The following is a 25,785-nucleotide window of genomic DNA, read 5'->3' on the forward strand; positions in this document are numbered from 1 at the left end:
TAGAGATTCTACCGTCACTCTGTGCCCTTGGTAGATGTGCACTTTCCCACCAAAATAATTAACTAAAACACACATCTAAGGGCACAGTTGTATTTCTGAAGAACAGGATGAAAGTGATTCAGTGACCGAGTGTCTCCTGATCTGGACTCAACCGAAAACCTTTGGGGAATTCTAAAGAGACAAGTTGTCATCACTCTCCATCCAGAATCCAGACTCTATATTGATATAATATTAATATTAATAGAGGTCGTTCTGGAGGAATGGAAAAAGACAGATGTCCAGGCCTAGACTTGGTGCGGTCCTTAAGAATCAGAGGTCACACAACATACTAGATGTAGTAGTCATAGATGTGGGGTGTTCTCATGTTTGCATCAACTAATTTGAGTAAAAATTGAGATTTTATGAGTCATAGTATGGGTTAAAAATTGTTCTATGAAACTCAGTCTTGTGTTCTATAAGATTATGATTAAAATCGAACTTTTCAAAGGGGGTGTACTCATTTACGCTGAGCCCTGCAGATCTGTGTGTAATATGTGAATACATGTGTATGTATACAATACATAGTGTATGTGCATATATATATATATATATATATATGTGTGTGTGTACATATTAAGAGTGTATACACAATACACTGTGTGTGCACATTTTATGTGTATATATATATATATATATATATATATATATGTATGTTTGTGTGGCGTGTATATATTACACTGTGTACATATTTTATGTACATATATATATATATATACTTTTTTTTTTATAAATACGAGTAACACAATTGAGCATTTGCATTTCTTTTCCCTGACTGATGGTGCAGAGCTGTTTGCGCCCCTCAGATTCATTCATCCCGTCTTGGCGCTCCGCATTTTCTCGGACAGGCATTCCCGGGGCAGCCCAGTGAAGGACCCTTTGCCCTCTTCCGTAGGTACTTCCTGATCAGCGCAACCTACACCCATAGCATGACGTCAGCACTCTCGCCTGATTGCTATGTTTTTGGACCAATAGCTAAAGATATAAGGCGGGATTTATGGCTTAGAGCCTTCTACCATTGTTCTAACATACGGTGACGTAACGCGTAGCTGTACGAGGCTGAGTTGCATCGCACGGCGCGTCCATGCTCGGCGCAGCCGGGACCAGCTCATAAAGGGTCAACAGCGGCCGAGACCCGGACAGCGTGACGTCACAGGTGAGACGGGGGAGTTGACGTCACAAAGTGGGGTCACAGGTGAGACGTGGGGGAGGGGTATATCCCGAGTACGTCTCATATACAGATACAGCCCACTCCGTGCTGGTAGTGTTAGCGCACAGCTGAATGGAGGCCGGCTGCGCTCCGCACCTCACGTGTATGTACGGCTGGGCCGGAGGCAGATAGAACGGCTGGCAGCAAGCACCGCTGGTGCCATGGGAACACCGTGTTTGTTTACTGCTCGTGTTCTATTGTGTTATAGAGTAGCAAACACCAGTGCGGCAAGGTGGAGCCCCCACATCTCCTCTGTCCTCCTGTAGATTGGAGCAGTGTGGAGCCCCCACGTCTCCTCTGTCCTCCTGTATATTGGAGAATGTGGAGCCCCCGTGTCTCCGCTGTCCTCCTGTATATTGGAGCAGTGTGGAGCCCCCACATCTCCTCTGTCCTCCTGTATATTGGAGCAGTGTGGAGACCCCGCGTCTCCTCTGTCCTCCTGTATATTGGAGCAGTGTGGAGACCCCGCGTCTCCTCTGTCCTCCTGTATATTGGAGCAGTGTGGAGCCCCCGCGTCTCCGCTGTCCTCCTGTATATTGGAGCAGTGTGGAGCCCCCGCGTCTCCTCTGTCCTCCTGTATATTGGAGCAGTGTGGAGCCCCCGCGTCTCCTCTGTCCTCCTGTATATTGGAGCAGTGTGGAGACCCCGCGTCTCCTCTGTCCTCCTGTATATTGGAGCAGTGTGGAGACCCCGCGTCTCCTCTGTCCTCCTGTATATTGGAGCAGTGTGGAGCCCCCGCGTCTCCTCTGTCCTCCTGTATATTGGAGCAGTGTGGAGACCCCGCGTCTCCTCTGTCCTCCTGTATATTGGAGCAGTGTGGAGCCCCCGCGTCTCCTCTGTCCTCCTGTATATTGGAGCAGTGTGGAGACCCCGCGTCTCCTCTGTCCTCCTGTATATTGGAGCAGTGTGGAGACCCCGCGTCTCCTCTGTCCTCCTGTATATTGGAGCAGTGTGGAGACCCCGCGTCTCCTCTGTCCTCCTGTAGATTGGAGCAGTGTGGAGCCCCCACGTCTCCTCTGTCCTCCTGTAGATTGGAGCAGTGTGGAGCCCCCACGTCTCCTCTGTCCTCCTGTAGATTGGAGCAGTGTGGAGCCCCCACGTCTCCTCTGTCCTCCTGTAGATTGGAGCAGTGTGGAGCCCCCACGTCTCCTCTGTCCTCCTGTAGATTGGAGCAGTGTGGAGTCTCCGCTGTCCTCCTGTAGATTGGAGCAGTGTGGAGCCCCCGCGTCTCCGCTGTCCTCCTGTAGATTGGAGCAGTGTGGAGCCCCCGCGTCTCCGCTGTCCTCCTGTAGATTGGAGCAGTGTGGAGACCCCGCGTCTCCGCTGTCCTCCTGTAGATTGGAGCAGTGTGGAGACCCCGCGTCTCCGCTGTCCTCCTGTAGATTGGAGCAGTGTGGAGACCCCGCGTCTCCGCTGTCCTCCTGTAGATTGGAGCAGTGTGGAGACCCCGCGTCTCCGCTGTCCTCCTGTAGATTGGAGCAGTGTGGAGACCCCGCGTCTCCGCTGTCCTCCTGTAGATTGGAGCAGTGTGGAGACCCCGCGTCTCCGCTGTCCTCCTGTAGATTGGAGCAGTGTGGAGACCCCGCGTCTCCGCTGTCCTCCTGTAGATTGGAGCAGTGTGGAGACCCCGCGTCTCCGCTGTCCTCCTGTAGATTGGAGCAGTGTGGAGACCCCGCGTCTCCGCTGTCCTCCTGTAGATTGGAGCAGTGTGGAGACCCCGCGTCTCCGCTGTCCTCCTGTAGATTGGAGCAGTGTGGAGACCCCGCGTCTCCGCTGTCCTCCTGTAGATTGGAGCAGTGTGGAGACCCCGCGTCTCCGCTGTCCTCCTGTAGATTGGAGCAGTGTGGAGACCCCGTGTCTCCGCTGTCCTCCTGTAGATTGGAGCAGTGCGGAGACCCCGTGTCTCCGCTGTCCTCCTGTAGATTGGAGCAGTGCGGAGACCCCGTGTCTCCGCTGTCCTCCTGTAGATTGGAGCAGTGTGGAGCCCCCGTGTCTCCGCTGTCCTCCTGTAGATTGGAGCAGTGTGGAGACCCCACGTCTCCTCTGTCCTCCTGTATATTGGAGCAGTGTGGAGACCCCACGTCTCCTCTGTCCTCCTGTATATTAGAGCAGTGTGGAGACCCCGTGTCTCCGCTGTCCTCCTGTAGATTGGAGCAGTGTGGAGCCCCCGTGTCTCCGCTGTCTTCCTGTACAATGGGCCATTGGTGCAGCAACCCAATAAATACAAAACATGGACTTGATGCAAGTACGAGCACCAACACCAAGTGCTTCATTGTGTTCGCCTATGGAAACCTATTGAAGTGGATAATGGATAGAAATGCGTGCTGCACAAGACCCCACTGCTGCAGCTGCAGTAGTATGTCATGGCCTCCAGACAGGAGCGCTGGAATCCGCTTCCTACCTGATTTGTACATTCTGTGTGATGTTTGACCATGACCTACCTATGAGATCCTGCTGCTAGCATTGTCTTGATCGGCCGCTCTAGTTGGCAAACCCAAAGACTATAGCTTGGCCTCTAGTTGCCATAGCAACCATCGTCACCCTGTGATCAGCTGCATGGGTTCCAGTGGAGTGAAGGAGGGAGCCCCCTTCCCCCTCCTCAATCATTTGGAAGCTATTGATACTATCGACTACTCAAATCTATGGGTTGTGCTGGCACCGACCCTGGCTGTTACTGCAGAAGCGTGGCTGCCAGTGAAGCCGAGCTCCTGGTGATGAACACGCCGGGCACAGCGTAGGGTATTTTGTGGGAACTCCTTCCTGATGATTATATAGATCATATTTTCTGGTTTAGAGCATATGAATTTCTACATTTCTCCTTAAAGGGTATTCCCATCTCCAAGATCCTATCCCAATATGTAGATTTTGTAGTAGTAATATATTAGCAAATGCCTCCAAGTAGAAATGTAGTATAGTTCTCCTGATCTAGCCATGCCTCTTACCTGAGTTGCAGGGCATTGCAGCTTGGGTGTTCATGGTTATGACCTCCCATATAGTGACAGTTGCTTGTGGTTGTAACCATGGATACCTAAGCTGCAATGTTCTGCACATGAGATAAGAGACATGGCTATATCACTAGAACTATACTACACGTCTAATTGGAGGTGTTTGCTAATATTTCTACTACATAATAATTTCTGAATATGTACTTTCACTTTTTGAAAGGGGGGAGGGATTAAGAAAATTAAAAAAAACGTTACTCAAATACTGGACTGGCACTGTTCCTCTGTAGTCCTCAGTGTCTGTGGCCGGTCACCTGGTTTCTTCCTATAGAGGGAAGGGGAGGTAAAGTGACTGCTGCAGTTCTCATACTCAATCCAGGCAAATGGAATGTGAAGGCTGCAACTGATGAGTGGAGTCCTATTGGCTGTAGCGGTCACTTGATCCCTCCCGCTAGAAGAAGTCAGGAGTAGAGATGAGCAGACCATGGAAATTCGAGTCTCGCAGGCTTAAGGCCGCTTTACATGCTGCGATATCGTTACCGATATCGCTAGCGTGCGCACCCGCCCCCATCAGTTGTGTGACACGGGGATATCGCTGCCTGTGGCGCACAACATCGCTCAGACCCGTCACACTACTTACCTGCCTAGCGACCTCGCTGTGACCGGCGAACCGCCTCCTTTCTAAGGGGGCGGTGCGTTCGGCGTCACAGCGACGTCACTAAGCGGCCGCCCAATAGAAGCGGAAGGGTGGAGATGAGCGGGACGTAACATGCTGCCCACCTTCTTCCTTCCGCATTGCGGGCAGCCGCAGGTAAGGTGAGGTTCCTCGTTCCTGCAGTGTTACACACAGCGATGTGTGCTGCCGCAAGAACAACGAACATCGTACACGCAGCAGCAACGATAATTGAGATTAGGGGGGGCATGTCACCGATTAGCGATTGTGAACGTTTTTGTGATGATTCAAAATCGCTCATAGGTGTCACACACGACATCGCTAAAGCGGCCGGATGTGCGTCACAAATTCCGTGACCCCAACGAGATCGCTTGAGCGATGTCGCAGCGTGTAAAGCGGCCTTTAGATGAACTTTAGATAAAGTTCTGGACCCGGACATGACCTGAACCCCAATGGAAATCACTGATTGGGCAGCTTGGCTCTCCGCCCACATGGAGCCAGCCATCAAAAGAGCAGATCTGGGGGAGGAAGTGGGAGATGATTTATATATATATCTATCTCTATATCTCATACAGCTCTGGCAAAAATTAAGAGAACGCTGCAAAATTGTCGATTTTTCTCTTTATAGGTATATTTTTGAGTAAAATGAAAATTGTTCTTTTATTCTATAAACTACTGACAATATGCCTCTGAATTTCCAAGCAATACATTTTGTATTTATTTTCTGAAAATGGTCAAATTAACAAAACAATGCATTGCTTTCAGACCTCAAATAATGCAAAGAAAACAAGTTCATAATCCTTTAGAAACAACAATACTAATGTTTTACCTCAGGAAGAGTTCAGAAATCAATATTTTGTGGAATAACCATGATTGTTAATCACAGCTTTCATGCGTCTTGGCATGCTTTCCACCAGTCGTTCACACTGCTTTTGGGTGACCCTTGCCACTCCTGGTGCAAAAATTCTTCTTTGTATTTTGGCTTATGACTATCCATCTTGCTCTTGATTACATTCCAGAGGTTATCAATGGGGTTCAGGTCTGGAGATTGGGCAGGCCATGACAGGGTTTTGATGTGGTGGTCTTTCATCCACACATTGATTGACCCAGCTGTGTGGCATGGCGCATTGTCCTGCTGGAAAACAGTCCTCAGAGTTGGGGAACATTGCCTGAGCAGAAAAGGAAGCAACTGTTTTTCCAGGATAACCTTGTATGCGGCTTGATTCATACGTCCTTCTCAAAGTTTAATCTGCCCAATTCCTGCCCAATTTCTAGAGTAAGGTAATCTTCTCTGGTGAGTCTAATTATCAGCTTTGCCCAACACCGGGTCGTCTAATAATTAGACGGAGACCTGGAGAGGCGTACAAGCCACAGTGTCTTGCACCCACTGTGAAATTTGGTGGAGGTTCAGTGATGATCTGGGGATGCTTTAGCAAGGCTGGAATTTGGCAGATTAAACTTTGCGAAGGACGTATGACTCTAACTGCATACAAGCTTATCCTGGAAAAACATTTACTTCCTTCTGCTCAGGCAATGTTCCACAACTCCGAGGACTGTTTTTTTCCAGCTGGACAATGCACCATGCCACACAGCTAGGTCAATCAATGTGTGGATGAAGGACCACCACATCAAAACCCTGTCATGGCCAGCCCACTCTCCAGACCTGAACCCCATTGAAAACCTCTGTAATGTAATCAAGATGAAGATGGATAGTCACAAGCCATGGAACAATGAAGAACTGCTTACATTTTTGCACCAGAAGTGGCATAAGGTCACCCAAAAGCAGTGTGAAAGACTGGTGGAAAGCATGCCAAGACACATGGAAGTGGTGATTAAAAATCATGGTTTTTTCCACAAAATATTGATTTCTGAACTGTTCCTGAGGGAAAACATAAGTATTGTTGTTTCTAAATGATTCTGAACTTATTTTATTTGCATTATTTGAGGTGTGAAAGCAATGCATTTTGTTATATTGACCATTTCTCATTTTCAGAAAAGAAATACAAAATGTATTGCTTGGAAATTCAGAGACTTTGTCAGTTCAGTAGATTATAGAATAAAAGAACAATTTACAGTTTTCGGCAAAATATACCTATAAAGAGAAAAATCTGAAAAACTGACAATTTTGCAGTGGTCTCTTAACTTTTGCCAGAGCTATATAAATATAAATAATGCATATGTAAAGCACACAGAAACCAGTTTTTGTCTTTTTTTTTCTTTTTTCCCTCTTCTGTAAAATTTGCATTAATTCCAAAAACTGAACTTTAATTTTTGGGTTCGCTCATCTGTTGTCACAAGACCAATGGTGTAAAACATATAGAGGAGTAGAGGAGCCTTGCTGGTTAGGTAGCTTAGGTTTTTTTTTTTTTGTTTTTTTTTTCCTCCTCCCCGGGTCCATTTTAAATTTGTTTTTTTTTTTTATTTATTTATTTATTTTTTTCTTACGGTGGTGACCAGAAAAAGTGGGCGCAGCGTGCCAAATTTATCCCACCTGCGATAGGCCAAGGGCTGCACAGGGTTTTTTTTGTTTTTTTTTGTCACTGTCTGACCATATACTTCGGTCACGTTCACACATCGTGCATTTATATTGCGGACTCCATCACAAATCCACTGTCGTATACACTTGAATGCAAATACTTGGCATTATGAAAACCTCATTCATGTTACGGACCTGTTTTGTGGTGGATTTAGTCCGGTTATACAGACCTTCAATCTGCAGCATGTGCATTATCTTGTGGTCAAATTGCGGCATAATCTGTGACGTGTGACCTTGGCCTTAGAGTGGGGACAGATGCTTTCATCTGATATTGGAGTATATGAGCGGGGACCCTTAGTGCTTGTTGGCCCACTTATCAGAATGCAGGCTGCTGGACTCTATATAGGGAATGACATTGTAAGGCTAGTTTCACACTTGCGTTGAACGGCATCCGTTGCATTGCGTTGTGTGACGGATGCGACAGATGCATATAATGGCACAACGGATCGCACAAAACGGAAAGCTTTTTTTTTTTTTTTTCTTTACAGTTTTATCGCCAGCAGACTATTGTGAATGATCAGCTGATCACCCGGTGGCCGGGCGCTCAGCTGAGCGCTCTCTCATGCCGGGCGCTCAGCTGAGCGCTGTCTCATGCCGGGCGCTCAGCTGAGCGCTCTCTCATGCCGGGCGCTCAGCTGAGCGCTCTCTCATGCCGGGCGCTCAGCTGAGCGCTCTCTCATGCCGGGCGCTCAGCTGAGCGCTCTCTCATGCCGGGCGCTCAGCTGAGCGCTCTCTCATGCCGGGCGCTCAGCTGAGCGCTCTCTCATGCCGGGCGCTCAGCTGAGCGCTCTCTCATGCCGGGCGCTCAGCTGAGCGCTCTCTCATGCCGGGCGCTCAGCTGAACGTTCGGCCACCGAGAGACAAAACAAAGTTTGTGATTATTTTTTTTTTTTTTTTTTAAAATCACTAACTTTATTTTGTCTTGCGGTCGCCGGCAAGTGACAGCGCTCAGCTGATCACCCGGCGGCCGGCTGCAGGGAGCGCTCAGCTGATCACCCGGCGGCCGGCTGCAGGGAGCGCTCAGCTGATCACCCGGCGGCCGGCTGCAGGGAGCGCTCAGCTGATCGGTCGGCTGCAGGGAGCGCTCAGCTGATCGTTCACAATAGTCTGCTGCCGGTAAAACTGTAAAAAATAAAAACGGATTCCGTTTTTTTGCAGCATCCGTTGCATTCGTTGTGCCACTATATGCCACACATCCGTTGCATCCGTCACACAACGCAATGCTACGGATGCCGTTCAACGCAAGTGTGAAAGTAGCCTAAGCAGAAGATAACGGTATTCATCATGCTGATTATGGCATCGTACATGGCCCATGCAGTGTGCTGTTGGCAGGCTCCATCACATGAGTAGCCCTGGTACACTGAGATGTACAGTGTGTTGAAAAGTATTCATACCCCCATGAACTTTTCCATGTTACACACAAACTTAAATGTAATTTATTGGGAATGTATGTGATACACCAATACAAAGTAATGAGTATTTGTGAAGTGTAAAGGAAATGATACAAGGTTGTCTAAATACTATAAAAATACACTTAATCGCTTTCAGATTTGTATTTGTATTCACCCCTCATTCAATACTTTGTGGGACCACTTTTTGCTGCAATTAGCACTGCATGCCAATTTGCATGTCCTGCTACCGATTCTCAGTGGGATTTAAAGGTACTTTACACGCTGCGATATCGATATCGCAAGCGAGCGTACCCGCCCCCGTCGGTTATGCGACACGGGCAAATCACTGCCCATGGTGCACAACATGGCTTACACCATCACACGCACTTACCTTCCCTGCGATGTCGCCCTGGACGGTGATCCGCCTCCTTTCTAAGGGGGGGGCGGTTTGTGCGGCGTCACAGCGACGTCACACGGCAGCCGTCCAATAGCAGAGGAGGGGCGGAGATGAGCATGACGTAACATGCCGCCCACCTCCTTCCTTCCGCATTGCCGGAGGACGCAGGTAAGGAGATGTTCGTCGCTCCCGCGGTGTCACACATAGCGATGTGTGCTGCCGCAGGAACGACGAACAACATCGTACCTACAGCAGCAACGATATTCAGGAAATGAACAACGTGTCAACAAACAACGATTTTCATGTTTTTGTGATCATTGATCGTTGCTCCTTGGTGTCACACGCTGCGATGTCACTACCGGAGCCGGATGTATGTCACTAACGACGTGACCCGACGAAATATCGTTAGCGATGTCACAGCGTGTAAAGCACCCTTTAGGCTGGCCGTTCACACCCATGAATATACTGTGGTGTAAACCATCACAGCTCTGCGGGTGAACCTACACCCCAGTCTTCCGCAGCCTCATGGTCTGTGCCCACTATCGGGAGACTCTGCGATCCGGGCTCAGTGTGTTTTTTTTCTTGCGGAGTGGACCTAGTGTCCTGTGCGGGAGAACGCGCTGTATGTGCCCACTATCAGGATGGACAGCGGCTTTTCACCGTTCTTCTGCTCAGAGCACTCACATACTGCCGCTCCATAACCAGCACCACAGGTCCACTTGTGCAGCACTAACAAGCGCAGTGGGCAGGAGCTTGCTATAAATCCCATCCACCATGCCTCTACTGTACAACGCAGCGTCCTAGTAATGCTGATCATTGGGCCCTATCAGGGCTCCTGCAGGACTGTCCTGTATTTACCTCCATCTTCCCAGCAGCTCTGAGCAGCTCCCCTGCTGAGGTGTGTATATGTGCTATATGTAAGCATGTCGGGCTATGTGCTGTGGCCAGCGGGCAGAGATCACCACTGTGCCAGGCTGCCCACTCCGTCACTGGCCATCGATATTGCTCAGGGTCCCCGGTCCCTCGGGCAGAGCCGGCGGTGCTGTTTACATCCGGTGCTCACTGTCCCTATGCCCCAGTGTGCACGGACGGCACTTGTGCCTCGCACGGGCCCGGCTCCCCGGTGCAGGCCGGTAGCCGCACTGTACGGGCCGCCAGGGCGCCGCTCTCATTCATCCTCTGGCGCTCAGCTCAATGAAATCGAGCCTGGATGCGCTTTTTCCTTGGATACGGCTAGGCCTGAATGTGATGGGAGGAGCGTACGCCTCAACCTAACGAACACATTGCTGTTGATTTTGAATGACTGGGCACTCGACCAATGGCAGCGCCCTGCTGCTGTGCGGGGCGGAGCCTGGCGCTGGTTAGGTTGCGCTGTGTGTATCTGTATGGGGAGGAGAGAGCTGTGTGTGCAGCAGTAGCATGTGTAACCGGGAGGCTACATGTGCAGGACTGTGCGGAGTGACCACGGGGCAAGTAAGTGCGGGCAGACCGGGGCAGGTGGAGGGACGTGCTGTGCCAGGCTGTCATGTTTTGGGCACCAGTGCTCCATGGTACACAGCCCTCCTGGGGTACTGCTCGTGGGCAGTGTGGGGTGCCAGGCTGTCAGTGTGCCCTCCTGTGCGGGGCACCAGTGCTCCATGGTACACAGCCCTCCTGGGGTACTGCTCGTGGGCAGTGTGGGGTGCCAGGCTGTCAGTGTGCCCTCCTGTGCGGGGCACCAGTGCTCCATGGTACACAGCCCTCCTGGGGTACTGCTCGTGGGCAGTGTGGGCTGTCAGTGTGCCCTCCTATGCGGGGCACCAGTGCTCCATGGTACACAGCCCTCCTGGGGTACTGCTCGTGGGCAGTGTGGGGTGCCAGGCTGTCAGTGTGCCCTCCTGTGTGGGGCACCAGTGCTCCATGGTACACAGCCCTCCTGGGGTACTGCTCGTGGGCAGTGTGGGCTGCCAGGCTGTCAGTGTGCCCTCCTGTGCGGGGCACCAGTGCTCCATGGTACACAGCCCTCCTGGGGTACTGCTCGTGGGCAGTGTGGGGTGCCAGGCTGTCAGTGTGCCCTCCTGTGTGGGGCACCAGTGCTCCATGGTACACAGCCCTCCTGGGGTACTGCTCGTGGGCAGTGTGGGCTGCCAGGCTGTCAGTGTGCCCTCCTGTGCGGGGCACCAGTGCTCCATGGTACACAGCCCTCCTGGGGTACTGCTCGTGGGCAGTGTGGGGTGCCAGGCTGTCAGTGTGCCCTCCTGTGTGGGGCACCAGTGCTCCATGGTACACAGCCCTCCTGGGGTACTGCTCGTGGGCAGTGTGGGCTGCCAGGCTGTCAGTGTGCCCTCCTGTGCGGGGCACCAGTGCTCCATGGTACACAGCCCTCCTGGGGTACTGCTCGTGGGCAGTGTGGGGTGCCAGGCTGTCAGTGTGCCCTCCTGTGCGGGGCACCAGTGCTCCATGGTACACAGCCCTCCTGGGGTACTGCTCGTGGGCAGTGTGGGGTGCCAGGCTGTCAGTGTGCCCTCCTGTGTGGGGCACCAGTGCTCCATGGTACACAGCCCTCCTGGGGTACTGCTCGTGGGCAGTGTGGGGTGCCAGGCTGTCAGTGTGCCCCTTGGTGTCCTGATATGCGGGGTCTGACTGGTGCTTTGGTCCTCCATCACTGATGTCTGCCCATTTCATGATTCCAACTTCATTCACTTTCTGATCTACATCGGCTTTCCATCTCTGTTTTCAGTCGTTGGAGCCTTTCTGTTTGCATTCAGGCTGGTCAGCAACCAGTTGTTGTGGAACTACAAATCTCAGCTTGTCCTGTCAGCGAGGCGGCAGGTGTGGCATGGTGGGAGTTGTAGTTCCACAAGTGCTGCCGATCGAAAGGTTGCTAGATACTTTTTAGTGCTGACAGTTAAGACTTTGGTATAATGAGACGTGCACAGAAGGTTTTCATGCAGATATGGAGCAAATAGTAGTTTCTATGTAGAGTGTGTGTGTGTGTGTGTGTGTGTGTGTTTCCAAACACACCAAGTGGTTATAAGAGGTGACCCGGCTGTTCTTCAGGCGTTTTTTGCTTCTAAGATGCGCCATAACTACAATACAAGTCAATTAGAAGGGCTAGAAAGAATCCTCAGCCCGTGTCCGAAAAGGTGTCGGCATGGGTTGTCAGGCCGTGTCCGTAAAAGCCGCAGCATAGGCCGTCGGGCCCTGTTATAATGGCTTGCCATCACATTTATGCTGGTAGTGCGCACAAGGTGCTTTCCAAATGCATCCGCCTCTGTGCAGCTGGAGAAATCCCTGGCTGTGGGAATGGAGTCCGGACCGCTGGCAGAGATCCTGAGAGGCAGAAGCCTCATCTGTGTGATGATCTTCACTTTGCCGGTAGCACTGGCTGAGGTCGGCCATCTCTACCCATCAGGCGCTGCCATACAGCAGTTCAGGGAAATATCTGCTGTACAATCGCAGCCGCTGACAATGTTGCAGAATATAATCGCACGGAGCTACAAAAGCAGAAAGTTGCTGTTGGCCCCTTCATCAGTCTTGTGCTTTGTGTACGGTTAGTGAATGCCAGTGATAGATGCCATACAATGGCTTCCTCACACATAGGACTCCAGCATAAGAAACCAGACTGTGCAATATATTTAATTTTTACACCATTTGCAGTTGTTTGTGCTGCCTGTTGTCCTATTTCATGTAGAAAACCCCCACAAAATGCCCAATTTGTCCCCTAACTGGTGAGTTGGGGATCTTCCCATCCCTTGTGGTATACCATCACGACCCACACACTGATTAGAGCCTAAGACTGGAAGTGAATTGTAGTACGCGTTCCCTGTCGGGGTTTGTTCACATGACATTTGGATACTACGGTACTGTTAGTGTGTTAAGTAATGCTCCATATAGTGAGCCTATGGCCTTATATATCTTTGTACTATACTGGAAACAGGTGTTCCTGTTGTTGGCCATCAGTATAAACTAGTATTAATTTTTACCCTGCAGATAAGTGCCGCTTAGAGGTGGTCTTTTTTTTTTTTTTTTTTTTTTTTTTAAATCATACAGAGGATAAGGGTAAACCTGGCTTATCTATATTGGGGAACATGATTTAGTTGGGATTCTGTTGAAGCAGAAGACAATTAGTGGGAAAATGACATGATGCTAATTTGTTTTCTTCTATTCTCTCCATAGACTACCATCCTGGCTTCTTTCACTTAACATGGTCCTGTGACTGAAGTGCATTTTTGCCTGCTCTGAATTCCTGGGGAAGGCTCCTTGCCTTCCCCACAAAACTTGCCTTGAGAAGAAGTCCAAGATGGCAGACCCTATTATGGACCTTTTTGATGACCCAAATCTATTTGGTCTGGATTCTTTAACCAGTGATTCGTTTAGCCGTGATGGACCTGACACCATGGATGAAGCCCTTGGCTTGGGCAATGTTCTCGAGCCTCTAGAACAGCTCACTACTGTCAGAGTAGGAGAGCAAGCAATTCCAGATGGAGGAGAGCAGCGGCTGGAGCCACAGATCCTGCAGGATGTTCCTGTCTCTATTGCCCCAGTAGAGTCCATGCTTCCATCCCAGCCACTTACTATAACACAAACTATAAACCAAGGCAATCCCTTCATGGGCACCACCAGTGGACCAGCAGCTCCTAAAATCATGATTCTGAAAGCCCCACCAGGAATGACCATGAGCGGTTCTCCCGTGACTCAGATCCAGGCACTGGCTCCTGGCCAGGCAGCTAATGGAGGCAAGGTGACATTTGCTAAAGTGCTTACAGGGACCCCTCTGAGACCCGGAGTGTCCATTGTATCTGGGAATACCGTGTTGGCCAAAGTTCCAAATTCAGCTGTCGGAGGACAAACTGGCGTGAGACCTGTACGACAGTTATTACTTCAACCATTGCGGACGTCAGCATCCACAGCTGGTACGGACACGAACACAGGCATGAAACCTCCTGTCACATTGACTACTGTGCCTCAGCAGGTAAAATAAATCAGATTGTCGCCCAATATTGTACACATTTTGTATATGTGAAGCCTCCACTGTATGGCCGAACATGGTGTGAGCCTTCGCTTGCTTTACATAAGTAATACTCCAGGTAATGCAGGCCTACGTGCCATGAAATCTCTTCCCATGTCACAGCAGTAACAGATGAATGGCGTGAAAAGTGCGATCAGTCATGTATTACTGCTGGGGAAATGAGTATCGGTACCCCTGCAATCTTGCCTTCTGACCGGTAGAGGCATATTGTCCGGGTCTAGCTTCGGCTTCATTGCTGTCTTTAAATTGTCCACTCTCTTCAAGAGCTCTGCTTGCTGTTATTGAACGGGAACGTTGTTGTTTACTTCCATGGGCTGAAAGCCAGTACATATATAGAGCGAGGTTGACATTCACATTCTCATGTCTGTTATTCTTTATTAGGGTGTAAAATATAGCTCCTCTGTTGCTCATGAAGTGTCTGGGAGTGAGATCCGAGTGTCAATCCATATGACATGCGAGTGCGTTTTTTCCCCCTCGCCTAGTATCCATGTGTCGTCCATGTGACATATGTTTTTAACATGGAGTTTTACATACTGTCAAAAGATATAGATATATGAATGGATGGGTAGATATGCAACACATATATAATGCCCCCCCTCCGCATATTGTAAGCTTGCACCCTTTAATGCCTTTCATGTGGCACTGAAGGGTGTTTTAGCCTTGGATTTAGCCACAAATTCAATAATAAAAAAAGTGTGGTCCCCCTTATTTTTGATAGCCAGCTAAGGTGAAGCAGACAGCTGCCGACTGTAGCTGGCAGCTTCACCTTTGCTAGTAATCCAAAACAGAGGTCACCCTACGCTGTTGCTTTAAATTAGTTATTTTAAATTGAATAAATGAAAACAAAATTCATGGGGTCCCCCGTGAAATTGGAAATCCAGCCAAGGTAAAGCATACAGCTGTGGTCTGGTATTCTCAGGCTGGGGAGGCCCATGGTTATTGGACCCACAGTTATTGGACTAAAAATGGTAGGCCGTAGCTACCCTAGAAGGGGCACCAATCCTAACTCCTTCACCTCGGCTTATCCCGTTGGCCTGGTTTGTTGGAAAACCGGATAATATATGGGGTTGATGCCAGCTGGCATCAAGCCCTGGTATTATGGTTGGGCATATAGCAGACGCCTCCATTACTAATATTATCCAAAATAAGAGTTGCACTAAAAGTGAGGGGAGAAAACTGAAGGCTGTAAATGATGAACATTGAAATGTGAATATGCATTACAGTCCAGAAAAAAAAATAAAAATAAATATATATATATATATATATTTATTTATTTATTTATTTATTTATTTATTTATTTTAATGAGTTACTTTGCAAAAAAAAAAATGGTTAAATTTACTTGTGCCCAGTTAGCACACCAAGGTGTAACCCTCCACTGGGTCCTAATCTAAATTTTTGCCTCTCCTCATGTCAAAACCGACCTCTTATATATGGGCTAGAATAGAACCTGTAGAGGAAAAAATTAAGACACCTGAAATAACTGGAAGCAGTGCGCACACTAAGGACATGACTCCATAACACAAAAGCAGAAGAATTGCCGTCACTTCCTAAACTTAAGGTTGCTTTACACGCTGCGACATTGCTAGCAATGTGACACGCCAGATCACAGATGAGATTTGCCGAGATCGCACATAGGTCATGTTTGAGGCGCCGGTCACGCGTGACCTTAAGTTTAGGAAGTCCTGGCAGTTCTTCTATTTTTACCCCCATCACTAATCCAATAGTTGAAAAAATAAATTTTATTTGGACAAACACCCCCTGACTACACCCCTCGTTCACCAATTTATTACAAATTTTACCAATAAATGTCCTACGTAATCCATAGCAACCCCCCCCCCAAAAAAAACAAACCTGAAAGACATAAAGAGAAAATGATTAAGGAGATAAAGACAAAAGACTCATTCATTCATTCATTCATTCATTCATTCATTCATTCATTCATTCATTCATTCACCAATTTATCCCTAATTCACTTTCGGTAATCTAACTGCTTTACGTTCACACAAGGTGTAAAATAGAATATACCGTACTGTATTTTTCGGAAAATGAGGATTGCGTCTTAAAATCAGAATGTAGCTTACCGGGAGGTTGTGCAGAGGGGTCAAAGGAGGCAGGGAGATGCTCCGAGCAGTGCACTCTGCTGCCGGTGCTGCTGGTCTGTGCGACGCTGTTCTGTGCATTGGGCAGCGCCACTCTGTTCTGTCTGGAGCCGCTCCGTTCTGCTCTGTGCACGACTGCTTCGTTCTGCTCGGCTGCTCTGTTCTGCTCGGCACTCGACTGCTCCATCACCAGCCCCGCACACGGAGCAGAGCGGCGTCGCCGGCCCCGCACAGAGCAGCACCCGCAGTGAGTATCTGGACCCCCCCTCTATACTACTTGCAGTACTCCAGTACCGCCCCTGCCTCCTGTGCCCCCTCTCCCTGGTAAGACACCACCAGATTATAAAACGGACCCCATATTTTTTTTTTTTTTTTTTTTCCCCTCCAAATTTGGGGTGTGTCTTATAAAACGAAAAATACGGTAGTTAGTTTTCCATTCAGGGAAAAGTGGTCACATTTACAAGGCAAAATTCAGTCTCCAAAGCAATGTATCCGGAAAAATAGGATGCTGTTCAAAGACTGTATGGGAGCTGTTTTTTTTTTTTTTTTTCTTGTTGCTTTAAGGCCCCTTTACACACTGCAACATCGCTGTAATGTCACAGGTTTTGTGACGTTATAGCGACCTCCCCAGCGACATTGCAGTGTGTGAAACACATCAGCGACCTGGCCCCTGCTGTGAAGTCGCTGATCACTACAAGTCGTTCAGGATCATTCTTTGGTCCTTTTGTTTCCCGCTGCGCAGCATGTATTGGTGTGTTTGACACCGATACAACGACATCGATAGCGACCCAGCCCATAGGCGTGCTAGCGTTCCCTTTCCAGCGAGGTCGTTCTGCAGGTCCATATCGCTGCTGCGTCGGCCAGATCTGCCTGTTTGGCAGCTCACCAGCGACTCACCAGAGACTCTCCAGCGATCCCGGCCAGGTCGGGTGGGATTGCTAGAAAGTCTGTGTGTAAAGGGGCCTTTAGATTTGGTCTGGGGGGGAAGAAAAGCTCATCAGAACAGCTTAGGCCAGTTTCACACATCCTTCTTTTTGCCGGTTTCGCGGATCCGGCACGCTCCCGTACAGTGAATACAGTACAATGACAGCGCAACAAGCGCCGGTCACGTGCTGTCATGTGACCGGCGCATGTGACCCGGAAGTTACAGCGCTGTCATTGTACTGTATTCACTGTACGGGAGCGCGCCGGATCCGCGAAACCGGCAAAAAGAAGGATGTGTGAAACTGGCCTTAATTGAATAACATTGGTCCAAGTGCTGTCAGTGGGATGTCAGTTTTTTTCACAGACAACACTGACCCAAAATACGCTCATGTGAACTTTGCCTAAGACAAACACCTTTTCGCTGGTTTTGGTGAAAAATAAAGTCCATCAACATATGGGAAAAGTATGAAAAAAAAATAACAGAAAAATGTTTTGAAACTAAAAATGCATTTGTCTTTCAAGACAAAAGTTAACAAAAAAAAAATTACACATTGCTATCTCTGCATCCGGAAAGACCCAATGTGTGGAATTGTCCCATTATTTAAACTACTAGAAGGTGGCCCGATTCTACGCATCGGGTATTCTAGAATTTACGTATTGTGTAGTTCATGTATGATTTTTGTTTATATATATATATATATATATATATTATTATGTTATGTATATGTTGTTGTGTGTAGTTACCAAGTGTTTGTGTAGGGCGCTGTACATGTTCTGGGTGTGGCGGGGGGTGAGAGCGGTGTTGTATGTGTGTTGCGTTGTTTGTGGAGCGCTGTGTGTCTGTCGCGTTGTGTGTGTGTGTGTGGTGTGTTTTGAGGGGGGGGTATGTTTTGTGCAATGTGTGTGTTGAAGAAAAAACAAAAAGCCAGCACTAAATGTGCACTTCAGCACTAAACATTCCAAACTGTACTTATTATAAAAAATTTTGAGATTTTTGGCAAAAAATTGCAATTTCTTTTTCGCTCCTAATTGGGAGACCCAGACAGTGGGTGTATAGCTACTGCCTCTGGAGGCCGCACAAAGAACTACACTTAAAAGTGTAAGGCCCCTCCCCTTCTGGCTATACACCCTCCCGTAGGAGTACGGATTCCTCAGTTTTAGCTTTGTGCGCAGGAGGTCAGACACGCACGCATAGCTCCATTGTTTTTAGTCAGCAGCAGCTGCTGACTATGTCGGATGGAAGAAAAGAGGGCCCATACAGGGCTCCCAGCATGCTCCCTTCTCACCCCACTGTATGTCGGAGGTGTTTGTAAGGTTGAGGTACCCATTGCGGGTACGGCGGCAGGAGCCCACATGCTGATTCCTTCCCCATCCCTTTTTACAGGGCTCTGGGTGAAGTGGGATTTACTGGTCTCCAGGCACTGAGACCGTGCTCCATCTACAGCCCCTGGAGAAGATGCTGGATGGAGCGGAGTACATCAGGGACATGGCCCTGCTTCCTCAAGGTACTCTGTGTCCCCGTGCATTTGGCGCTCACACCGCAGCATGCTGGGTGTTGTAGTGCGCCGGGGACATCAGCGCTGCGGCGCTTGTGCCATGGCCTCATTCAGCTTCGCTGAAGCAGGCACACTTCTGGGAATCGGTCGCGCCGGCCGCTGGGACTGCGGCGCGGCTGGCACTTGTGGTGCGCCGGGGACTTCAGCGCGGGCCGCGCTTTTACGGCGGCCGCGCTGATAACTCGAGTCCCCGGCTTTTGCGGCCTGCTTCCGTTCGTTCCCGCCCCCAGACCTGCCAGTCAGGAGAGGGGCGGGACGCTGGTCAGTGCATCAGCGCCGAGGGCTGGAGTCGTTTTTACATACTCCAGCCCTCACAATCGGCACAGAGGGGACACTGTTTCCCGCACTTTTGTTTAGGAACTCCCACGGACCGCCCCTCTCCACAGACGCCGGCAGCCATTCCTGCTGACACGCTGAGCTGCAGAGGGGAGCCGGGGAGACCCAGACAAGGAATTCTGGCACAGTCGGGACCTCTGCTGGACGTGACCCAGGGTGTACCACCTGTGAATGCTGTCCAGGTGACAGGAACTGAGTTTGCAGCTTTTGCTGACAGAATGTCTCTCACTATGTCACAAATTCTTGACACATTGCGAGCTAGGCCTGTACTTCAGGCCACGGACACTGTGCAATCATTGCCCCCTGGTCCACCTCAGCTGAATTACCTCCAAGCTCCGGGACGGGCACATACACCTCAGGGTGAAGACTCTGACTCGGACGATGGCCCCGGGCAGCCTAAGCGGGCTCGCTATGACGGGCCTTCACATTCATCTCAATGGTCAGGATCCCAGCGAGATGAATCTATGGGTGATGAGGCGGACGTAACTGATCAGGATTCTGATCCTGGGACCGCTCTCAATCTAGATACACCAGATGGTGACGCCATAGTTAATGATCTTATATTTAACATCAATAAGATGTTAAATATTTCCCCACCAGCTCCTCTTGTAGAGGAGTCAGCTTCGCAGCACGAGAGAATCCATTTCAGATACCCTAAGCGTACATTAAGCACTTTTCTGGACCACGCTGACTTTAGAGACGCAATCCAGAAACCCCACGCTTATCCTGAAAGGCGTTTTTCTAAACGGCTTAAAGATACACGCTATCCTTTTCCCCCTGAGGTGGTCAAGGGTTGGACCCAGTGTCCAAAAGTGGATCCTCCAATTTCCAGGCTTGCAGCTAGATCCTTGGTTGCAGTTGAAGATGGAGCGGCACTTAAAGATGCCACTGACAGGCAGATGGAGCTCTGGCTGAAATCCATCTATGAAGCGATTGGAGCGTCGTTGGCGCCATCTTTTGCGGCCGTATGGGCACTCCAAGCTATCTCAGCCGGGCTTGCGCAAGTCGACTCAGTCACACGTGCATTTGCCCCGCAGGTAGCACCATTGACCTCGCAAATGGCGGCATTCGCGTCGTACGCGATTAATGCTGTTCTTGACGCTACAAGCCGCACGGCAGTGGCGTCAGCCAACTCCGTTGTTTTGCGTAGGGCCCTGTGGTTAAGACATTGGAAAGCAGATTCTCATTCCAAGAAGTGCTTAACCAATTTGCCTTTTTCTCGTGACCGATTGTTTGGAGAGCGTTTGGATGAAATCATCAAACACTCCAAGGGTAAGGACTCATCCTTACCGCAACACAGACAAAACAAACCCCAACAGAGGAAGGGTCAGTCTGGTTATCGGTCCTTTCGAGGACCGGGCAGGTCCCAATTCGCCTCGTCAAAAAAGACTCAAAAAGACCAGAGACGCTCAGATTCTTGGAGGTCTCAGTCACGCCCAAAAAGGACAGCCGGAGGAACCGTTGCCAAGACGGCGTCCTCCTGACTTGCAGTCTCCGATTCCCACACCCGCGGTCGGTGGGAGGCTTTCCCACTTTGGCGACATTTGGCTGTCACGCGTCAAAGACCGTTGGGTGAGGGATATTCTGTCTCACGGGTACAGGATAGAGTTCAGTTCTCGTCCGCCAACTCGTTTCTTCAGAACTTCTCCACCACCAGACCGAGCCGATGCTCTGTTGCAGGCGGTGGCCGCTCTAAAGGCGGAAGGAGTGGTGACCTCCGTCCCTCTTCAGGAACAAGGTCACGGTTTTTACTCCAATCTGTTTGTGGTCCCAAAAAAGGACGGATCGTATCGACCCGTCCTGGATCTAAAGTTGCTCAACAGACACGTAAAAGTCAGGAGGTTCCGGATGGAATCCCTACGCTCCGTCATAGCCTCAATGTCTCAAGGAGATTTTCTAGCATCAATAGATATCAAAGATGCGTATCTCCACGTGCCGATTGCACCAGAGCATCAGCGTTTCCTACGCTTCGTCATACACGACGAACACCTGCAGTTCGTAGCGTTACCTTTCGGTCTGGCAACAGCCCCCCGGGTCTTCACCAAAGTCATGGCAGCAGTAGTAGCTGTTCTGCACTCGCAGGGTCACTCGGTCATCCCGTATCTAGACGACCTGCTTATAAAGGCACCCTCTCAAGAGGCATGCCAGCACAGTCTGAAGGTGGCACTAGACACTCTCCAGAGTTTCGGGTGGATTATCAACTTTCCAAAGTCTCATCTAACCCCGACCCAATCTCTGACTTATCTTGGCATGGAGTTTCATACTCTCTCAGCGATAGTGAAGCTTCCACTGGACAAGCAGTGCTCGCTACGGACTGGAGTGCAATCTCTCCTTCAGAGCCAGTCGCACTCACTGAGGCGCCTCATGCATTTCCTAGGAAAGATGGTAGCAGCAATGGAGGCAGTCCCGTTCGCGCAGTTTCATCTGCGCCCTCTACAATGGGACATTCTACGCCAATGGGATGGGAAATCGACGTCCCTCGACAGGACTGTCTCCCTCTCTCAGACTGCCAAGGACTCTCTGCGTTGGTGGCTTCTCCCCACCTCATTGTCACAGGGAAAGTCGTTCCTTCCCCCGTCCTGGGCAGTGGTCACGACGGATGCGAGCCTATCAGGGTGGGGAGCGGTGTTTCTCCACCACAGGGCTCAGGGGACGTGGACTCAGGAAGAGTCCACCCTGCAGATCAATGTTCTGGAAATCAGAGCAATCTATCTTGCCCTGCGAGCCTTCCAACAATGGCTGGAAGGCAAGCAGATTCGGATCCAGTCGGACAATTCCACGGCGGTGGCGTACATCAACCACCAAGGGGGAACACGCAGTCGCCAAGCTTTTCAAGAAGTCCAGCGGATTTTGACGTGGGTGGAAAGCAGAGCGTCCACCATATCCGCAGTTCACATCCCAGGCGTGGAAAACTGGGAAGCAGACTTTCTCAGTCGCCAGGGCATGGACGCAGGAGAATGGTCCCTTCACCCGGACGTGTTTCAGCAGATCTGTTGCCGCTGGGGGACGCCGGACGTCGATCTGATGGCGTCACGGCACAACAACAAGGTCCCAGTTTTCATGGCACGGTCTCACGATCACCGAGCACTGGCGGCAGACGCCTTGGTTCAGGATTGGTCGCAATTCCAACTCCCCTATGTGTTCCCACCTCTAGCATTGTTACCCAGAGTTCTCCGGAAAATCAGGTCCGACTGCCATCGAGCCATACTCGTCGCTCCAGATTGGCCAAGAAGGTCGTGGTACCCGGATCTGTGGCATCTCACGGTAGGCCAACCGTGGACACTACCAGACCGTCCAGATTTGCTGTCTCAAGGGCCGTTTTTCCATCTGAATTCTGCGGCCCTGAACCTGACTGTGTGGCCATTGAGTCCTGGATCCTAGCGGCCTCAGGTTTATCTCATGAAGTTGTTGCCACAATGAGACAGGCTAGAAAACCATCCTCAGCTAAGATCTATCACAGGACGTGGAAGATATTCTTAGCGTGGTGCTTGGCTCAAGGGTTTTCTCCCTGGCCATTTGCATTGCCAATTTTTCTTTCCTTCCTGCAGTCTGGGTTGGAAAAAGGTTTGTCGCTTAGCTCTCTTAAGGGTCAAGTCTCCGCGCTATCCGTATTCTTTCAGAAGCGCTTGGCACGGCTTTCTAAAGTACGCACGTTTCTCCAAGGAGTTTCTCATATCGTTCCTCCTTACAGACGGCCATTGGAACCCTGGGATCTGAACAAGGTTCTCATTGCTCTCCAGAAGCCGCCTTTCGAGCCTTTGAAAGAGGTTTCCCTTTCTCGGCTTTCACAAAAGGTAGTTTTTCTTGTGGCGGTCACGTCTCTTCGAAGAGTGTCCGAGCTAGCGGCGTTATCTTGCAAATCTCCCTTCCTGGTGTTTCACCAAGACAAGGTAGTACTGCGTCCAATTCCAGAGTTTTCTCCCAAGGTGGTTTCTTCCTTTCATCTCAATCAGGATATCACTTTGCCATCTTTGTGTCCGCATCCAGTTCACCAATTTGAAAAGGGTTTACATCTGTTGGACCTGGTGAGAGCACTCAGGATTTACATTTCTCGCACGGCGTCTCTACGCCGTTCTGATGCGCTCTTTGTCCTAGTCGCTGGTCAGCATAAGGGATCGCAAGCTTCCAAATCCACCCTGGCGCGGTGGATCAAGGAACCAATTCTTCACACATACCGTTCTGCTGGGCTTCCGATTCCTTCTGGACTGAAGGCCCATTCTACCAGAGCCGTGGGTGCGTCCTGGGCATTGCGGCATCAGGCTACGGCTCAGCAAGTGTGCCAGGCGGCTACCTGGTCGAGTCTGCACACGTTTACCAAACACTATCAAGTGCATACCTACGCTTCGGCAGATGCCAGCCTAGGTAGACAGGTCCTTCAGGCGGCGGTGGCCCACCTGTAGGAAGAGGCTGTCTGACAGCCCGTTCATGTGGTATCTTTTTACCCACCCAGGGACTGCTTTTGGACGTCCCACTGTCTGGGTCTCCCAATTAGGAGCGAAAAAGAAGAAGGGAATTTTGTTTACTTACCGTAAATTCCTTTTCTTCTAGCTCCAATTGGGAGACCCAGCACCCGCCCTATTTGTTCTTAGGGTTTCGTTTTTCGGGTGCACATGTTGTTCATGTTGTTTCTTAAGTTCTCCGATCTTGTTATCGGATTGAATTTGTTTTTGAAACTGTTATTGGCTTTCCTCCTTCTTGCTTTGGTACTAAAACTGAGGAATCCGTACTCCTACGGGAGGGTGTATAGCCAGAAGGGGAGGGGCCTTACACTTTTAAGTGTAGTTCTTTGTGCGGCCTCCAGAGGCAGTAGCTATACACCCGCTGTCTGGGTCTCCCAATTGGAGCTAGAAGAAAAGGAATTTACGGTAAGTAAACAAAATTCCCTTCTTCTTGAGCTGCCTCGCCACGTCACGGCAAATCTCATTTGAGGCAGTCCTACACTAAAATATTTTTATAAAATGTGCCATACGGCCTCACATATGAATAGTAGAACTGCTCTTAGCAGCACTCACCTGGTCTATTTCAATCCCGTACCCATGACTGAGTCATGGCTGTGGGCGGGACAGGTGTGTGTGTGTTGTGCGGTATGTGCGTATATTTATGTATGCCGCGGTGTTTGTGTGTTGGGTGTTGTGTGTGTGTGTGTGTGTGTGCAGCGTTGTGTGTGTGTGGGTGTCTGTGTATGGCGGTGTTTGTGGTTCTGTGTGTGTGTGTGTGTGTGTGTGTGTGTGTGTGTGTGTGTGTGTGTGTGTGTGTGTGTGTTGGGGGGAGGTGTGCACCTCCCATCGTGCTCCATCCCCCTATGCTGCGCACTCCCCATCGTGCTCCATCCCCCTATGCTGCGCACTCCCCATCGTGCTACATCCCCCATGCTGCGCACTCCCCATCGTGCTCCATCCCCCATGCTGCGCACTCCCCATCGTGCTACATCCCCCATGCTGCGCACTCCCCATCGTGCTACATCCCCCATGCTATAATAGTTCTCCTATTATACTCAGAGAGGAGTATAATAGGAGGACTGTAATAGGAGGAGTAGTCCTGGGGGGAGAGGAGTATAATGCCGGCTCCCTGCACATGTGTACCGGGAGCCGGTGTACACTGGTAACTATGATACACATCGGGTAACTAAGGGACCTTAGTTACCCGATGTGTATAATGGTTACCAGCGTTCACGGGCTCCGTCAAGATCCCAGCATCGCAAGGTTATGTCTGGCGCTGCTGGGATCGTGACGGAGTCGGTGTAGAAGCAAGCGATATCCCAGGATGTTGTGTGTGTGTGATCTGATGTGTGATCTGATGTGTGATCTGATGTGTGTGTGTGTGTGTGTACTCACCTGGGAGTCGGAGCTCCGTGTCAGTTGGGCCAGAGCGAGCGTGCATTGCGTGAGGGGGGCGGGGCCTGCAGAGAGCCGGGGCGAGAGGCCAATCCGTGTGGGGGGCCGGGGCCATGGCGAGCCCAGCGGCCAATCATCTTTGTGTCACCGTAAGGACACAATTTTGGAGCATGACAGACAGAATAAGGCAATTATATATATAGATATAGCTTTTTTTTTTTATAAATGATCAAAGGTCGAACTTTACGATGCACCGGACTATAGACATGACAAGGATTGACAACAGATGTACACTTGCGTCATGGTCAGGAAGGGGTTCATGCAAAATAACTTAAATGTATGTCCTTCATGGTGAACATGCGGGTGCAATAGCTGGGAGTTTGGCGTAACTTACAGCTGACCTCCAGCTGTCATGACCTGCAGGGCAGCCATCTATGGCAAGCCTATTAGACCATGCCAAGTGTATGGTCTGAGAGGCTTGTCAGAGCAACACCGACAGCTATAATGTATTACAATGGTTATACATTGCAATATTATACCAGCGATCAGAGTAATAAAAATTTAATGTCTCTCATTCATATAGGGACTAGGTAAAGAAAAAAAAAACTATAAAAAAAATATTTACAAAATAAAGAAAAAAAAAATACCAATAAAAATGTACGCTACCGTAATACCTTGATTTACGAGATAGATATATTATATAATATTTTTTTTTTTTTCTGTGATTGAGCTCTTAATTAATTATACCCTCCCTCCGATTCACTCCGTCATCTGCTTGCTGCGGGGACCGGAGTGAGGTTGATGCAGACAGCTGATCAGCGTGTGAGTGCCGCACTCCC

At 49.8% G+C, this 25,785-nt stretch overlaps 1 protein-coding gene across 5 annotated transcripts in view; it reads left to right on the forward strand.

Moving 5' to 3' along the window:
* Positions 1–1,100: 1,100 nt before the first annotated feature.
* The window catches only part of CHD8 (chromodomain helicase DNA binding protein 8), a 172,065-nt gene continuing 147,380 nt past the window's right edge, over positions 1,101–25,785 (forward strand). For 2 of the 5 annotated variants that reach the window (XM_075319586.1, XM_075319617.1), the window contains exons 1-2: positions 1,101–1,192; positions 13,344–14,139. In XM_075319586.1, coding sequence (XP_075175701.1) covers positions 13,468–14,139 — 672 coding nt within the window. In that variant the 5' untranslated portion in view covers positions 1,101–1,192; positions 13,344–13,467. Of the gene's footprint in view, positions 1,232–1,310; positions 1,350–10,573; positions 10,659–13,343; positions 14,140–25,785 lie in introns of those variants that run through there. The other 3 variants (XM_075319601.1, XM_075319609.1, XM_075319593.1) reach the window with 3 other exon arrangements.

Source organism: Anomaloglossus baeobatrachus, chromosome 1 (assembly GCF_048569485.1).
Source record: "Anomaloglossus baeobatrachus isolate aAnoBae1 chromosome 1, aAnoBae1.hap1, whole genome shotgun sequence".
Classification (NCBI taxonomy): Eukaryota; Metazoa; Chordata; class Amphibia; order Anura; family Aromobatidae; genus Anomaloglossus; species Anomaloglossus baeobatrachus.